The sequence below is a fragment of the Triturus cristatus genome, chromosome 5_2 (genome assembly GCF_964204655.1).
Source record: "Triturus cristatus chromosome 5_2, aTriCri1.1, whole genome shotgun sequence".
NCBI classification, from domain to species: domain Eukaryota; kingdom Metazoa; phylum Chordata; class Amphibia; order Caudata; family Salamandridae; genus Triturus; species Triturus cristatus.
Genome location: NC_140588.1, coordinates 925,666,587 through 925,685,371, shown reverse-complemented (window position 1 = coordinate 925,685,371; position 18,785 = coordinate 925,666,587). Strand labels below are relative to the sequence as shown.

The window sequence follows — 18,785 nt, the reverse complement described above, 5'->3', positions numbered from 1 at the left end:
CTCACAATTTGTTTTCTCTATAATCCCCTCCTCCCACCCACATTCCTGTTTTTGGCCTGACTTAGTCAGCTCATGCTGATATTCTCCTTGAAGCCCAGGCATTGCTTGCAAAGAGGGTGCGATCAAGGTGACTTCTGAGTTGGGAAGGGAAGGGGCGCACAGGCTGCTTCTCCCAGTATTCTGGTTGCCGAGAGGGACTGGGTGCTGAGGTTTTTACTAGATCTGAGGCTTCCATATACTGTCCTTAGGAAGGCGAAGTTCATGACACTGACTCGTGTCCTGTTAAACTTTGGAACCCGAAGGCTGAATGGTATAGTTGGATGTGGGCTTCTGTGCCGATCCCACTGTCCTGCAGACATTACCTTTGGTTTTTGGTTGGATCAGAACAGTTGCAATTCACCATCTTGCCATTCAGACTTAACTCAGCCGTCAGATATTCTCAAAGCTTATGCCGGTGGTCCCAGCTCAACTTCGCATGTCTGGGAATACAGGTATTCTGTAGTAGGGGATCTCTGTGTATAGTCATAATCTATGAATAGTCCCGCCCATGTGCGGGGACCCCGGAGCAATCAAAATATCTCTTAAGCTGTCCTGCATTTGCAAACCTGCAAAGACACTTGAGACAGACAAAATAATACAGCCTAATAACAATATGGCTGCACTGGCCAGCACTTCATCCGAAGTGAACACAAAAGCCAAAATAAAGTTTAAATGTCATTTTTATTCACATCTGACATGTTCCTTTATTGTATCACACTCCCTTCACCAAAATCCCTTTAAACAATAGAGAGGAAGGGGTGGACAGACCAGCCCTATAGGCTGTCATTATGTGTCTGCTAAAAGGATACCGTGCCTTTAAGGAACTCTCCAGAGACCCCCGGTATCCCAGGATGCACAGCCAAAGCAAGTTACTTTCAGTTCTTTTTTCCGGCTCCTGCTAACAGGACCCGGGAGCATTGAGCTCTACCCTTTTGGGGGGATATTTTGGACTAAAATTGGTTTTTTGAAGATAAAAGTTTGTTCATTCGACGTCTAGAGCCTTTCTCTGCTGCATCCTGTAGTTTGGTGCAGTTTGACCCACTCTTAGCATGGCTTTATTTGATAAATGCCCTGAGTGTGGGAGGAAAATGGCCAAGACGGACCCACATGATGTCTGTATTTTCTGTTTATCATCTTCACATGTCCCTGCTACATGTGACATCTGCAAGACCTTCTCCAAGAGGACCCTGAGGGACAGAGAGAAGATTCGCCTTCAGGGACAGGAGAAGCAGAGAACAGGTGGGACTTCTGGGCATGGAGGATCTCCTTCTCCATCCTGTGCCCATGCTTCAGCCACTGGAGGGACCTCCGGGCAGAAAAAGGAGCAGAAACGACGCCTACCGGCCGGAAATTACTGTTCGACGTCGAGGACGACGACGTCGACGGCGAGAGGTACAGCACCGGTGTGTTCGCAGTCGATCCAGGGCTCTGGATCTCGGCGTCCTCGACGTCGAGAGAGGGGCCGGCGAGACCTCGGACTAGGTCGCCGTCGAAGGCTTCACAGTCGACGTCGACACACCATCGATGTCGTACTGAGCCCCGCAGACAGCGCCGCTCGCCGTCGAGGTGAGCCCGCTCGCCTCCTTCGCCGTCGACTCATGGATCGACGTCGACGACATCGACGCGGAGTCACCGGCGACGGACGTCTAGTCAAAGGAGATCGCCGTTGAGGCGAAGGAGATCGCCGTCGGGGCGACATCGCTCGCCGTCGACGTCGAGAGGCTCGCCGTCGAGACGACGCTCGATGTCGAGGAAAGGCAGGGGACGCCGTTCGACGTCGAGGGGACGTCGTTTGCGTTCAGCGGCGTGGAGAAGTCGTACGAGGTCGACGTCAAGGACTGGTGACACTTCTTCAGTGATTACGATATCCAGTCGTGGATCTAGGAGAGGAGGACGCTCTCCCTCGTTCACTTCGGCCTCTTCACGGGGTAGACCCGCAAAGAGGAGAAGGGTGGACGGAAGTCCGGACCGGGCTAGTCCGGGTTCTCTTGCAAGGAGTGATGGACGGAGAGAGTCGCCAATGGACCCGCTACCTCAGCCTCAGCCGCGGCCTCAGAAGCATCCTACGCCTCCTCCTCCTCCACCTGACCCCTGGCTCCCGGTGGCGCCTCCTAAGCGACCTACGCCACCTCCGCTGCCACCGCCTCCGGTGCCACAGCTCCCGCCTTCTCCTCGGCGGCCAGTGGCTCCTAAGAGACTGAGATCACGCTCTAGATCGCGCCGGAGGTCACGGAGCAGACACAGATCGTCCACTCACACAAGGCATGGACGACGGAGGTATAGATCTCGATCCAGAGGCATGAGGTATTCGGACTCTTCTGGCACTGGACGGCTTTCCCCCACGTTCTCGGGAACACCGCCTACTAGAATCTCGCCAGTGGATGATATTGCCACTTTCCAAGATGTTCTGATGAGAGGGGCGGCAAAATTGGGAATCTCAGTGACAGTACTAGTTCCCCCTACCTCTGTGATATTCGAGACATTACACAAGGCGCATCTATCATGCCCCCTCCTCCCTTTGGTTCCAGGTCTGGAGGAACCAGCCATGGAGGTCTTCTTGACACCCGCCGGGGTGAAGTCTGCTCCCTCGAGGTTGCAAAAGAAGTACAGGGCCCCTGATTCGGACCCGGCGTTCCTCAGGGTGGACCCTCCCCCGGACTCTGTCATTGTGGTTGCGGCTAGGAAGCAACATGCCACGTCGCCCTCTTCAACAGCTCCTCCGGATAAGGAGAGTCGCAAGATAAACTCCTTGGGGAGGAGGATGTGCTCTACGTCGGCCACGACTATGAAGGCTGCTAGCGCCTCCGCTCTGCTGGGTCGCTATGACCGATCATTATGGGACTCCCTGCAACAGTTTGCTGACTCCCTGCCTAGGGATAAACGGGAAGACTTCCAGGAGGTGTTGAATGAGGGCATGATGGTCTCCAACCAGATCATCAGTGCAGCGGGGGATGTGTCATTGCTGGCGGCCCATGGGTACTGTCATGGAGTACACATGAGGAGACATTCCTGGCTGAGACTTACCTCTCTAAAGCCTGAAGCGCAGCAAAAGATTGCAAACTTACCTTTCTCTGGCACAACGTTGTTCGGGTCTCATGCGGATGACGAAATTGCCCGCATGAAGGCCGAAGCAGAAACCCTGAAAGCCGTGGGGTTGGAAAAACCCAAGGAACAGAAGAGATCATTCCGTTCCTATGGCAGCCGTTATTCTAAACAACGCGGCCAAGGGCGTCAGTCTGGTCAACAACCACAACACCAGCAACAGCAACAGTTCCCGAGGCAGTCCTTTCAAAAGCGCCAGAGGGGCAGAGGACAGCATCAATCCTCGTCGGGGAACAAAGGCCCGGCCGGGTCGAAGCCCTGAAAGGTCACTTCCCCCTCATCCGTTACCCACTCCGGTGGGGGGGGAAGTATTCAATTCTACCTGGCAGAGTGGAGAACAATAACTCAGGACAAGTGGGTGCTGAATATTGTTTGCAATGGGTACAGTCTTCGTTTCACCAGCCCGCCTCCACAGGTCCCACCAGTGCGCTCTCCCTACATGGTGCGAGAGCTCCAGTGGGAGGCGTACATTCAGTTAAAGAAGAAGGCGATAGAGACTGTTCCTTTGAGGCAACAAGGAAAAGGTCTTTACTCAAGGTTCTTTCTCGTCAGAAAAAAGGACAAGAACGAGTTCAGGCCTATTCTAGATCTGCGTCAAGCAAACAAGTGGATCTGCAGAGAAAAGTTCTGTATGTTGTCCCTGCATCAGATTTACCCTCAGTTGCATCGAGGAGACTGGCTGTGCGCCATAGATCTGCAGGACGCTTACTTTCATGTGCCGATCGCACAAAAGCATTGCAAGTTCCTGAGGTTTCTGGTAGGCAACAACAATTACCAGTATACAGTACTCCCGTTTGGTCTGAAGTCTGCACCAAGGACGTTCTCCAAGTGCATGGCAGTGGTGGCAGCACACTTGCGGAAGAACAAAGTGTTTGTGTATCCCTACCTGGACGATTGGCTGATCAAAGCTTCCACGTACCAGGAAGCCCAGTGTCATTTCAACAGGACAGCTGCCTTACTTCATCGCCTTGGACTGCACATCAACATGACGAAGTCAGTGTCGATCCCTGTGCAGTGTCTCCAGTACTTGGGGGGCCTCAGTCAATACTTTGAACGCAAGCGTGTGTCCTTCGGAGGAGAGACGCTTATCTATCCGTCGGAAGGCCCTGCACCTCCTCTCAGCCCACTCTCCTGCAGTGAGGACGGTGGCCTCTTTACTGGGGTCGATGGCTTCATGCATCTTTCTCACCCCCAATGCACGTCTGCATATGAGGCCTCTGCAGGAATGTCTGGAGGATCAATGGGACCAGAGGCGGGGGCGTTGGGAGGACAAGATTCATCTGTCCCAACACGCTCTACAGTCTCTGAAATGGTGGTGCTCCTCAGAGAATGTCTGCAAGGGGACTCCCTTTCACAAGGATATTCCGGTCCAGACCATAGTGACTGATGCGTCTCTCCAGGGCTGGGGAGCGCATTCGGGCCCTCTTCAGATTCAGGGGATATGGTCACAGACGGAGATGACTTACCACATCAACTTTTGGGAACTCAGAGCAGTACACTTGGCCCTGAAGGCGTTCCATCCTTCCTTCAAGACGAACTCCCTGCTAGTTCAGACGGACAATACTACTACCATGTATTACCTTAACAAGCAGGGGGGCTCCCGTTCACGCATGCTGTCTCGGGAGGCACAGACGATCTGGAATTGGCTGGTGGCCAGGAACCTAATGATCACGGCAACCCATCTGCCGGGAGTGCAGAATGCCCAAGCCGATGCGCTCAGCAGGCTCGTTCAAGAAAATCATGAGTGGGTGCTAAACGACGACGTGCTAAGAGACGTCTTCGCAGAGTGGGGCACTCCGGATATCGATCTGTTCGCTACGGCAGAAAACAGCAAATGCCGCGACTTCGCGTCCAGGTACTACCAACCAGGGACTCTGGGGAATGCACTATGGATCAGCTGGTCGAACAGCTTTCTCTGCGCCTTTCCACCCATTCCCCTGATTCCGGCGGTGCTGATCAAGCTGTCGCAATCCAGAGCCAGGATGATCCTGATTGCTCCGGAGTGGCCGAGGCAATGGTGGTTCACCGACCTTCTTCACCGGTCTGTTCTACCACACCGGCGCCTGCCGTGTCGGCCGGACCTTCTCACGAAATTCGGAGGACAGATGGTTCACCCCAATCTCTCGTCCTTGAGTTTGGCAGCATGGCTACTGAGCTAGTACAGTATGGACACTTGAACCTACCTCAGGACTGTATGGAGATCTTGAAAGAGGCGAAGAGACCGTCTACGAGGACTTCTTACGCCTATAAGTGGAAGAGATTCTGCTTACGGTGCACGGCAAAGGACATTGACCCTACATCCTGTAAAGAAGCGGTTATTCTGCCTTATCTGCTGCAGTTAGCTCAATCTGGGCTTAACTTTCAGTCTATTAAAGTTCATCTCGCAGCTTTGACTGCGTATAGAAAGGGCCCTTCCCAAACCTCATTTTTTCAAATCCCTGTGATTAAGGATTTTTTGGAGGGTTTGCGTAAGGTGTTTCCCCCTGTTAGACGACCTTCTCCACCATGGGAATTGAACGTGGTGTTGTCCAGATTAATGAGGGAGCCTTTTGAGCCTATTCATAAGGCTTCTCTGCAGCATTTGTCCTGGAAGGCTGCCTTCCTTGTGGCCATTACATCGGCCAGGAGAGTAAGTGAGATTCAGGCTCTGTGTTGTCAAGAGCCGTATACTGTATTCCATGCTTCTAAAGTGGTAATGCGTACTCATCCTAAGTTTTTGCCTAAAGTGATATCTGATTTCCATGTAAATCAAATGATAACTTTGCCTACATTTTTTCAGCATCCCTCCTCTCCGGCGGAGAGGTCTCTGCATTCACTAGATGTGCGTAGAGTGTTGAAATTCTATCTAGATAAGACAAAAGACATCCGCAGGTCGGATCAACTGTTTGTAAATTATGGTTCGGTAAGAACTAGTCTAGCTACCTCGAAACAGATGGATTGTGTCCTGTATTCAGCTCTGTTATCAGAAAGCTAATAAGACGTTAGGGGGTAAGCCTACGGCGCATTCGACTAGGGGCAAAGCAGCGACTACAGCTTTGCTTAGGAATGTTCCAATCGCTGACATTTGTAAGGCTGCCACCTGGAAGTCGGTCCATACGTTTACAAAGCATTACTGCCTGGACTCTGATGCTAGGGCAGATGCGCAGGTTGGACAGGCTTCGCTGAGGAATTTGTTTGCACAGTAATTTGTTGGTGTTCGGTTTTTACTCCACCGCTGTTTATTGGTTGGGATGGGCTTGCCATTCTATTCATAGATTATGACTATACACAGAGATCCCCTACTACAGAAGGAGTAGTTTCTTACCTGTAACTCCAGTTCTGTAGTAGGGGTATCTCTGTTATAGTCATAAGCGACCCTCCCTCCTCCCCGGTGGAGTAACCTGACCGTATCAGGCATGTTGTTGTACACCTTCAAAAAGAACTGAAAGTAACTTGCTTTGGCTGTGCATCCTGGGATACTGGGGGTCTCTGGAGAGTTCTTTAAAGGCACGGTATCCTTTTAGCAGACACATAATGACAGCCTATAGGGCTTGTCTGTCCACCCCTTCCTCTCTATTGTTTGAAGTGATTTTGGTGAAGGGAGTGTGATACAATAAAGTAACATGTCAGATGTGAATAAAAATGACATTTAAACTTTATTTTGGCTTTTGTGTTCACTTCGGATGAAGTGCTGGCCAGTGCAGCCATATTGTTATTAAGCTGTATTATTTTGTCTGTCTCTTAAGTGTCTTTGCAGGTTTGCAAATGCAGGACAGCTTAAGAGATATTTTGATTGCTCCGGGGTCCCCGCACATGGGCGGGACTATTCATAGATTATGACTATAACAGAGATACCCCTACTACAGAACTGGAGTTACAGGTAAGAAACTACTCCTTCCCGTACCTCGACTACTGACAGTTGAAGATGGGTCCCCTTAGCCAGTCATGAACCACCTGTAGGCAATGGTTTTATAGCTGTCCACTCTGGGGTTCTTAATCAACGAACTAAAGTCTCCTCTTTGGCCTGTGCAAGGATTCCCTTTATATCTTGGACTCAGTAATTTTGAAGGCCGTTCCGCATCTGCACTAAGCCTGGGACATTCAGGCTATACTTCAGATATTTTTCTGAAGCACCCTGGGCTCTTCAGTCAGTGATACCAATCTGACAGGTGGCAGGTCATTCACCCTGGCCCCTGACAACCCCACCGATCCCCACACCTCACTGTAGCATTGGACGTGTCCAGTCTTGGCTGGGAAGGACTTGGGAAAAATGGAGCAGCAGCTCCATATCCACCTTCTGGAGCTGTGTGCCTTCTGTCTGGCCCTCAAAGCCTTTGACATCCTTCAAGTCATGACCTAAAACACGGCAGGCAAGTGTTACTGCAACAAGCAGGTTTGTGTGGAGTCTGGTGCCTGGTGAATAGAGGCTCTCTTGTTCTGGAGGTGGCTGCCTCTTCCCAATTTCCGATAATCTCCTGAACACACACATTCAAGACACTGCACAAGACATGACCCTCCTACCTCAACCACCGCCTCTGCTTCCACCAACCCTCCAGGCACCTTTGCACTGCTCTTTCAGTCACCCATGCACCCTGTGTATGGGGAAGCAGAGCCTGAGGCCGAATCCTTCTCCCTCCATGAAGCAAAGTCCTGGAACAACCTCCCCCCTCTACATCAGGACCTCCATATCTCTGTTGGAATTCCGAAAAAAGCTGAAGACCTGGCTCTTTGACTAGTACACTAGTTCCCACATTGTCCTTAGCCAGACTCCGATCACTACCCCCCCGCCCACAAGCACCTAGATAGGCTCGCAAGTTATTAACCACCTAGGTAGCCTCACAAGTTATAATCCATTCTCTGCAAATCCACTAATATAACAGTTAATCACCTGACAGGTTCCTTAAACTCCAGATCCAAGGACCTCAACTGATGTCGACTTGCTGCCCACGCATGGCAACTGCTTCCAGTGATAACACTAGGCATCTTCTCTGTTGGGCGTTCTCTGTTGATGGATCTGTTCTTGATAGATCTGATAGGTTTATTTTACGTTATGGAGTTTGTGAGAAGGTGCCATCTTTCTTGCATGATTTGCCCCCACTTTTTGCTGAATTGCTGATGTACTTTGAGTGTGCCCTGGGCTCCTGCCAATCAGGTACCCAGGGCCTGTGTTCCTTCCCTAAAACTGCATGAAGCCTAAACCCAATTGGCATCTCTGGCCACATGTCAGCCCCTGGTAAATACCATAGGTACCCAGGGCACTGTGACCAGAGAAGGCCCCTAAGGGCTGCAGCACTTATTGTGCCACACTTAGAGGCCCTGTACCCTGACACACACACACACACACTGCCTTTGCAGGCTGAGTGTCTTGGTGCAGAACAAAACAGAGAGTCAACATGGCACACATCTCTGTGGGCCATGCCCACAATCACACTGCCCTGGCATACCTCAGTCACCCCTCTAGCTGGGTGCACTATGCCAGTGGTGAGGGTACAGGTGCATGAGCCCTGTACCCCTACAGTACCCAGGTCCATTCCTGAGCACTGTGTGCAGTGCTGCCATTAAGAGTATATGGTGCTGGAAAGGTCGTCATCAAGAACTCCACAGCACCATGATCGCTACACTGAAGACTGAGAAGTTTGGTATCAAATTTCTCAACACATTAAACCCACACTGATGTCAGTGTAGGATTTAAAGTAAGATGCACGACAGAGGGCAACTTAGAGTTGCCCCCTAAACCTAACCCACAATCCACGTCCTGCCTGAGAGGCTGCCTAGGCTGCCACCCAGCAGACATGTTGATGGACCCCTGGGTAGAGAGCCATCCGCTCTCCTGGGCCTGCAACAATGCACGTCCTGGGCGAGGTGCTAGGTCCCCTCCCCCAGGATGGGCAGGGGGAAGCTTCAAAGGCATACCGCCTTTGTGAGCCTCCTCAGACCACTTGCTGTACCCAGCAACTGGTCCCCACCGGTTCTAGCCCCCACTCTGGTGGGAAGACTGGCGGGAAACCCTAAGTGAGGAAAGGGGGTGTACCAGCCTCTGCCAACCCCACCCCTCAGGTGGGGGAGGCGAGGTGAAGCACATCTCTGGGCTCTCGCCATCTTGAAGATGGGGAACCCTGCCCAATCAGGATTAGGCTCCTGCCCCCCTCCCACTGGAGAGTGGCAGGATAGGGGGTGTACCCACCCCAGGGAAGGGATCCATTGGTCCCTGACTGCTACCTACTTGTAACGCCCCTAAATTTAGTATTTAGGGGCACCCTGAACCTTCCTTACTCAGATCCTGAATCCGAAACAAGCAAGAAGAACAAGAAGAAAGAAGACCTGCCGTGCAGCTGCTAACAAGAGGACGACACCAACTGACTTGGACTCAGCCCTACAGGCCTGACGACCCTCGAACCTGCTCCTGCTAAAACCCGGCGTCTCCAGTGGTTAGCAACCTCGAAAACCCCGGAGAACCTGACTGCCTTGTGACTCTAAAAAACTGGGACTCCCACGAGCAGTGGTTCTGCTCAAAGCAAACCGCAACCCCTGGTGCCAGCGAGGAACCGCGAATCCAGCACACTCTGCACCCGCGAGCTCGGCCTGTGCCTGAGTGAACCAAGACTACGAGGACGTCCCCCCGGCGACCTAAATCTTGCTGTTTGTTCCTCCTAAAATCTGTCATCCTTTCTTGTAGCATTATCTATCATGCTCCCTGCGTTCTTCTCTCTGCCACATCCTTCTAAGAAGGGGTAGAGAATTCATGGTTTGCATCGTAGATGGGCCCCTAGATTCTCTGCTGCCAGGACCTAGGAGCTCCATGTGGATGATCAAGTATTGTTGAATTCTTTGGTGTGAAAAAAAGAGAAGGCTATCCAGAAACAGACCTTGTCAAGGTTAATTTCACTTGGCTAAAAAGGAACCTCTAGAAAGCCCTAAGGCTCATTCTACCAAGGCAAAAGCAACTACTACGGCCTTGGCTAGGGTGTTTCAGTGCTGGACATCTGCCAAGCTGCTACTTAGGCGTCCATCCATTACTGTCTCGATTCTCAAGTCCCCTAGTAGCCAGGGATAGATTGGGGGAGTTCCGTGGTGAAGACATTCATGGTATGGGAGATGCAGAGCTGTGATATCAATTAGAATTAACATTACCTAAGGTAAGAACCTTTTCTTTGATATTTTCTCCTATTGTAATTGTTTAGTGCCATTGGCACACTGCATTCAGTTCTTTTTGTCTGTTTGATTCTGGTTTCCTTTTTTCTTTCAGTTCATTGTTTTCTTATTTGCCTTTTTCAGATTTTATCACAGATACAAAAGTATGACAATTTGATCACACCAGTAGTAGATTCTTTAAAGTACCTGACATCGCTGAACTATGATGTTTTGGCTTGTATCCTTTTTCATATATATTAATTTGTTTATCAAGATACATTACAGATGTTTAATTTTTGAAAGTCACATTTGCTAGTTTTCATTGCTAACATTTCAGCAGTTTTCTTCTTTACAAATCGTTATATGTATATTTGTTTTAACATCTGGCTTCAGCGGTCTGTAAGAGCTATTCTGATGAACAAAAACAATCTATAGATGGGAGAGGTTTTTGGGCAATCTCTCTTCAGACTTTAGTTGCTCTGATGTTAGTGTCACTTTTATCATACATCAGCCCACCGGAGGTATTGTCTCTTAACCAAACACCACCAATTTCATTGGTGCGTTAGGTGTTTGAGACACCCTAAGAAGTGCTGTAGTTGCAGTGCATGAACATTGAAGGGTCCATGTAATGCTATGGAAGTACATTGTTATTTCTATTTTGTTTGTTTAAATATTTTTTTGGGCAGGTGCCATTTTATTTTTTATAATCCGTGCACAGGCAGTGTGCATGGTCTGCTTCTTAAATATTTCAAGGAAGATTTACTAACTTGAATTTGTATAGTCTGAAATCAAGCAGAAATCAACATATAGAATATTACAGGCACCTTTAATGAGCAACTGGAGTCTGGACAGCTGATAAGAACTGTAGTTCTAGAATAAAGAGATCTACAATGACGTTTCAAGTAAAAACTCTATAAAGTTTGCAATTTGTAGAAATTCTAACCAGCAAAGCATAGTGATGATGTAGCTTTGAGTCTTGTGAAACATATAAACCAGCTTGTATTTGTTTAATTGTTTACTATATGTTTTAGCGTATGCAGTGTTTAACATATCTACTAGAATCCTGGGATACCTTCTTATTTATCCCACGTGTATGTTTAATATAGTTGTTGCACAAGGACAAAATCTCTTATAGTCTCTTTTAATACTGTTGCAGTTTCTCTTAAGTAGATTGATGCAGGCGATGAACCTAATTTTTAATGGTTACTTTTAATGTCCAATACCTCACCCTAGAGTATCTGTGGAATTTTTATAGCAGTGCTCCCGCTCGCTGCTAGATGGCACCGAGTGACTCTATGCTGACTTTGCACCACCCCAGAAGTAACATAGCAGAGCTTCTAATAAGCACCACCCCTGCTCACTGGCATCGGGTTCTTTATTTCTGTGCTTATTGACGCACTTCTGAAGCTTTGCTTTGGACTTTGTGAGTTTACCGACGACTCAAACTTTATTGATCCTATCGTTTAGAGTGAGGAACAATGTCCTCACTGTAAACGACAGGATTCAAGCTGTGCTGCAACTACAGAAAGCAGATGACCGTCAAGGACTCATACGAAGTGTGCCTTTGGTGCTTAAGCTCAGGACATGACTTGGTTCTCATGCCCCAGAAGGAGATTCAAGAGTGGGAGGTACATTTTGTGCTGCTAAGCAAAAGATGTATTTGTGGTCTTCCTGTAGAACCCTCTCAAAGTTGCAGACCTAACTCCCCACCTCAGAGCACCCTGTGACCTAGGCCTCGACCAGTAAGGTGAACCCTAACTAGTTTCTGACCAGTCCTCCGGAGAGAAAATGGACGCCTTTAATAAGCAAATTGTAGGAGAAGTACCCCATTTGGCATGATTACTCCCCACTTTTTTCATGACTTCGAAATCTTTGACTGAGTGTGCACTGGGTTCCTGCTAACCAGGTTCACAGTACTTGTGTTCTTTCATAAAACTGTACCTTTGTTTCCACAATTGGCACACCTCTGGCTCACATGTAAGTCCGTTATAAAAGGTACCAGTGGTACCAAAGGCCTTGTGACAAGAGTGAGACTTTAAAGGGCTGCAGCATGTATCGTGCCTTACTAAGAAACCCCTCAACAAACACCTGCATACTACCAATGCAGAATGCATGTTTTGGTGCAGATAAAACTGAATAGTTGACCTGACACACATCCCTGTGTGCCAGGCCTACCAGCACTGCAAGAGGCATATTTAAGTCACCCCTACAGCAGGCCTTGCAGCACAAAGACCGAGCTTACTGTTTATGTATCTATTCAAAACATGTGGAATCTGCGGTTAGAAGTATTTGTCAAAACGAGTTAATTTCCTTCGGTACCGCTTTTTCTGGTCAATACTGTTTAACTTCAGATTCCTCATGATGCTACTGCCTCCCGTTCTGTGGACTGGGCTCTTTCCATCTAATTAGGTCCCAAGTTTAAAGATTTGCACACTGGTGTAGGAAGCTGGGTTTCTGTTGTAGGTCCCCTGACTGGTACACACCAGCTTGCCACCACAAGACATGTTTCTAGACCCCTGGGGGAGGATCCTTTTCTCCCTGAGCCCAGAAACAAAGCCTCTCCTGGGCGGAGGTGATCATACCACCCCCACCCCCACCCTTGCGCCTTTGTAATGCAACACCCAGCCTCTCCTGCTTTCAGGAGCAGGCCCCCTTCCTGTCTTCCCTCCTTTTCGGCAGGCGGCAAACATTAGCACAGACCAGAAGGTGTGCCCACCTCTGCCAACCCCACCCCTCGGGTAGGGGAGACGAGGTGAAGCCCACTCTTCAGTGGCCAGCATCCTGCATATGGTAGGCATTCTCCAATCAGGACTAGGGATTGTGCCCACTCCCCCACGTGGAAAGAGCACACAAAGGGTGTAGTCACCCTAAGGTCAGTAGCCCATTGGCTACTAACCTTGACCGCTAAAACGCCCCCTAAATAAAGTATTTAGGGGGCAGCCCAGAACCAGGAAGGCAGATTCCCACAGCCTAAGAAGAAAAAGGACGAAAGAAGACGCCCAGCAGAGGGGACTGCAGAGAACAACTGACTTGTCCCCAGCGCTACCAGTCCGTCTGCAGTTTCCAGGATCCTCCGCCAAAAGTCGCCTTGTCCTGCAGCCAGCGACCTCCAGAACCCTGGAAGGACTGACTGCCTTCAACAAAGACCAGATCTCCTGTGAACAGCAGCTCTGTTCAAAAGAGAACTCCAGAGACAGACTCTGAGCCTGCTGAGGACAGAGAAACCTGATGCCTGGAACAGCACCCGTCGCCTACGGCCTGAGTTAGAGTGGCCCTCTGTTCCCAGCGGGGTCACTGAGCGCTCCAGAGTCAGTCCACTGTGGGTTGACCCCTCCAGGATTCCCCGACGTCGCCTGCAGCCTCTGCACAGAGACCCACCCCTACCCCCCCCAACCGCGAGTGGCCTGTTAGGTGAAATCTGACCTCAAAAGACACCCCCTGCATCCAGCCGCCCTGCCCCCTTAGAGAAGAGAACCTGAGGTGCACCTACGTCCCGGAGCCCTCCAACTTACCTGCCCAGCTGTTGGTTCCTCCTGGAAGTCTTCTTGGACCGAGCCTGCAGCTGAAAACCGAAAATCCCCATTGAAAACAGGGCACCCGACGCCAAACCAGCTCCCTGCACCCAGCCACCGCTGTGGGTGCACTTTTTTTGCTAAACCGGATCCCCCTTTGCCCTAAGCATAACACCAGGAGCTTTGCTCACACAACCCAGTGGCCTGCTCGTAAGCAGCCACCACCCGGAGGCCCCTATCCCTCTTTGGATGACATTGGCCCTCAGCACTTTGCACCCTGCCGCCCTAGTGCTGCTTAGGGTGTTACGAGAGAGCATCCTTGACCCTGGGGGAACCCTTGTTCTAACCCCAGAAGCTCAACCCCTAAGACAGATTACTTTCCTGGTAACCGTTAACTCAATTCCTATCCATGGGAACCTATTGACTGTTTTTCTTTTAAAAAATTTCTAAGAGTGGAGTTGATTTGTATGGAAACTTAAAGTACAGTTGTGCAAAAGTGCTTTTACTTACCTTTCTCCAGGAAATGTCCCTGTGTGATATCTAGGCACGTCACACTGAGTGGCAAAAGTAATACAAAAAGTAATCTAAAAGAAACTAAAAATTAATCTGTACACTAATTTCAATACATTGACTCACCTGTATTCAAACAACTGCATTTGAACTTGCATTCACTTGTAAAAACTGCATAATATTTTGCAAAGCATTTATTTCACTTACCTTGTATTTTTATACAAAACAAATTGGTCTGTGTTCAGTCTTTGAGTGTGTGTAATCATTTGCTGATTGAGTAGGTACTACAAATGCTTAACACTAGCCTCTGATAAAGCCTTACTTCTCGCCCACACTACCACAAATAGAGAGTAAGGTGCCATCTACTCTTACCTCTGCCTACCTTTGGGGTTCCACTGGACTCTGTGCACACTAAACCTCCCTTTGGTATACAGAGCCAGCTTCCTACAACTGGTCAAAGCCCATTTGCTACTAGGGTCTGTGTCTGGGGCTGTGAACAGCCTATAAAGCAAATGACGTCAGGGCGCATGGGTGTAGAAAGCTGGTAGTGGCGGCTCCTCCACTAAAGCAGAGGAGCGTCGTCACACTGAAAATGAAAAATTAAATGATAACGCAATGTTATCATCTTATTCTTCCCTGCTACTGCAGCATAAGGGCGGGCGGGGTTGCTCTGCTGACAGAGCAAGGCGATGAGTGGTGGGCACACCAAAGTGTGCATGATGCTTTGACTGGCCGTCTCGGGCCGGGCAAACATTCATGCTCACTTTACCATGTTCTCTATGCAGGCTGCTTTGCAGCCTGCATTAAGAACATGCCCAAGCCCCCAGTCTCTCTCTAAGCGCCGAACCACGGCTGTCAGACCAATCACAACACTGCATTGCAGCGTTGTGATTGGCTCAGGGGAGTCTGGCTGTTTTCTGTTCGGCAGAGGAGAGATGACCTGGGACAGAGCGGTGAGGAGGCTTCTTTAAAAAAAAAAAATTATACCTCCTTACCCTCTCCCATCCCCGCATTACTTACCCTGATCCGTGCTAGCCGCCCCTGGAAGCTTTTTATGTTGTTGGCCAATGTAATGGCACACCATACAAAAAGTCCAGACAACTTTTATTGGTTTACAGCGGCTTACTTTAATACGCTCAAGTGCTCTATTTGTGGTAGTGTGGCTGAGCAGCTTTGCCTATCAGAGGCGAGTGTTAAGCATCTGTTTTACACACAGTCAATAAATGAGATAAACACTTCAGAAGAAATATGAGACCAATTTTTAAAAATAACACCTATTTGTATATTAATTTAGACATCAACATTTTTGTAAACAAGTACTTTGTTATCGATTTTACAAGAAAAAAGTAAAACTGCTTGAATAACATTTTTGAGGTATGAGCCTCGAACGTGGAAGTGTTGTCCTATGGGATGTAAAATATACATTGCAGTCAGTGTTTGAAGGTGCCCTTTGGAACTTAAGTTGCTTAGAGGGCCAAGGGCCAAAGAACCACCAGCAGTTAGGGTTTACCTGCCCTGGGGTGTCTGGGTGAGGAGGTGCTCGTCTGGATGGTAACCTCGAGCGCTTACACCGTTAAAGTCAGTGGTACCTGAAACAAAGAGGCTGCAAGGGGGAAGTTGGGGACAAGTCAGAGAGATCTCAAAGTGGTTTCAGGTTTGTGAGGAGGCCAAGGGGACACAGTCAGGAGTGGTGAACCTGGGCTGTTGGACTCTGGGGCAGAGGTGTTTGTTTGGCTGGCCACTTGTGTTTGATGCTCTGAGTTCTCCGGTCACCAGTAGAGGGGAGGAAAAACAAGACAGCAGGGCCACTCTTGTGCGTCTCGGAGGTTCTGAAGCCCCTAGTATTGCAGGTAATTTTGCTTGTTGGTGGTGTTTGGGCTGCACACAAACAAGTCTTGGTTGATGCAAGTGTCCTGGTAGTTAGGGTATTGTTACAGGGGGGTTCCTGGAGGGGCTGGTGTCCAGAAACTCGGCAGAGAGATGGGAATGACGTCCGAGAGCCACAAAAACGTCCTTTTGACGTGCTGCTCCTTTGATGGGCTCAGTGTCCAACAACACTATGTACCGGACAAGTGCGGTTGGTGCCTGCAGATAGGGGGGATGGCTCCTCCACTTCAAGGCAAGAGAGATGCTAGATGGTTGGCGCAGTGCTGGACAGTCTTCCAAGTGTTGGGGAGGATACAGATCTTTAAGATGAGTCAGGTCTTTGCAATGGTCGAGGTACCTGCAGCCAGGCACAGTTTTGTTCCAAACTCGGGATAGGTCCTCAGTCCTTGCTGTGACGGCTCTCCTTTGTCCTCCTTCTGTTCCATGGTAGACTAATCTATCTGGTGTCAAGGGGACTCATAAATACTAGGGGCGCTTATGAGAGTATATGGTAGTAGCCAATGGGCTACCTACCACTAGGATGACTGCACCCAATATGACCGCTTCCTTTGGAGAGTGGGCATAGCCCTGACCCAGAATGCTCTGCTTTAACTAAAACAAGATGGTGTTTTGGTTACTGACCACTTCAGGTAGCCTACCTTATGGGTGTGACTAGTCTGTAAGTGAAACCAAAGGGAATGATGAACGGAGTGTTGAACATTGCAAGCACTCACCCCCAGTCAACTGATCTGGGTTTAATCCATCATCATTCTTTAGCTCACTCCGCCAACTCAGTTCAGACATGGCCATAAGCAAATCAGTCTGACCCTGTGCCTTATGGGAACAGTCCAGCCAGAACTGCCAAGCCATGTCTTCCTTGGACCGGAAACAAGCATCCTGGGACCGGTTTCTGGCTAATCAGCCGTCATCAGCCAGGCTAGCTCGAATCCAGTGGCAAAGTGAGCAAGGGATGAATGTATGACATTGTTCTGCATTCTGTCTATCAATTGTTTTTTTTTTTTTTTTGCATTAGCCTGCAAGTGAAACACATCTCTTGAATATCTAATTTCCCATCTGCTCTGGTGCCAAATGGGCCTCGGGGCAGGGGGTGGCATTCCACAGGTTGGGAAAAGCCATGGTTGTATATCAAAGGCAGCAGAGGCTTTGAAGTCTTGGCATTTATATGCTAAATCAATAGCCATCCTGCTTGAGGAGATATGAACAACTTCCTCTGGAGCAGGCATTGTTACTGGCCTCAGAGCGCGGGCTCTCACCTACAGGGGGTCAGAAGCTTGTTTGTGGTGGCTGGCTGGCTGATACCAGTCAGCCAACACACTAAGTGACTAGTTGGGATACAGGGGGCACCTCTAAGGTACCCTGAAGGTGCATGCCTTCCTAAATCGGATACTGGCATCAGTACGAATTTAGGAAAGATGTTTGATACCACCCATCAGTATTTTCAGTGAAGCCATTATGGTGGAGGGCAACTCGTAATGACCTTTGCCCAGTACATACCCTTAAATGACTTCCTGATCACCTGAAATATCTGACTCGATTTGGCCTAAACAGGGCTAGTCAGTCTGGTGTAGAGTGATTCCAATGGCACAATGAGCATGTCCGGGCATATCCTTGACACAGTGGTATATCAAACACACCAAATGTGATGGCAGAGCAAAGCCTGTCTTGGGTTGCTTGTGTTTTAGTTCAGGAAGAGCGTGGCCTGGCAGTTTGGGCTGGACCGTTAATATTGAAGCTGGGTTGAGACTGATGTGCATACGGCTGGGTCCAAACTGAGGTGGCATGGTTGGCAAAAGAACAATTGGTTGGAATGCTACTCCAAGCCATTGGCAGTGATTAGACAAATTGCAAGCATTTGTCCCATCACGTTTTGTGTGTTGGAATATCCACCAGAAAGAGCATAACTGAAAGTAAGTACCATGTTCTTTCAGCCTCTTATGAACAAAACGTAAAGGTTTATTTATGAGAAAGTGAGGCAGTGCCATGCATTAAGTCACCTTGCTGCACTGCATTGCATGACAGGGATAGGGCAGGAATGCACTGTATTTAAGGCAGAACAGCGCATTCCTGTCCTTTTCTCTGCGCTGACGCCCTTTTGGCAGCCTAGCGCCAACGCAGGCACCCTTGCATCATGTTGCAAAGTGTGCCTGTGTTGCATGCAGGATTGTATCTGAGAGAGACATCTAGCTGCAGATTTCATACCTAAGAATATCCCAGGCATCAGTCTGGATCTGGAAGACTTTTGCTCGAGCAATACTCTTGCGTGCTGGTAGGCATCGTCGGCCGTGCTGGAAGGGATACCACAGCGCGCTCACATCAGGTTTTTTTCTCACTGCGCCAGCTAGCGCAGCTCTGTGAAGAGAGCCACCCTCTGTTGTTACTATATGACAGGCTTTTCTCGTCATTTTGTCCAATATCTTTGGTTTGTATTTTTTTTTTCCAATGTCGAAGAAAATTTCTGGATTTAATCTGTGTGGCGCCTACCATTGCGCCATGTCTGTGACGTATCGACACTTAATGCCAGCATTTGTAAAGCGTACAACTACCTCCGGAGAGGGGTCCCGGCGCTGGGGGCCATCGTTAAGTTTAAGCGAGCTATTGCCCAGACTCGCATGGTGCTGGGTTAAC

At 49.2% G+C, this 18,785-nt stretch overlaps 1 protein-coding gene across 2 annotated transcripts in view; it reads left to right on the top strand.

Annotated features, from left to right (window-relative positions):
• The window catches only part of THOC2 (THO complex subunit 2), a 1,568,999-nt gene that overhangs the window by 615,783 nt on the left and 934,431 nt on the right, over positions 1–18,785 (top strand). For both annotated transcript variants that reach the window (XM_085608126.1, XM_085608125.1), the window contains exon 17: positions 10,396–10,489. In XM_085608126.1, the coding sequence (XP_085464252.1) occupies positions 10,396–10,489 (94 nt within the window). The remainder of the gene's footprint in view (positions 1–10,395; positions 10,490–18,785) is intronic.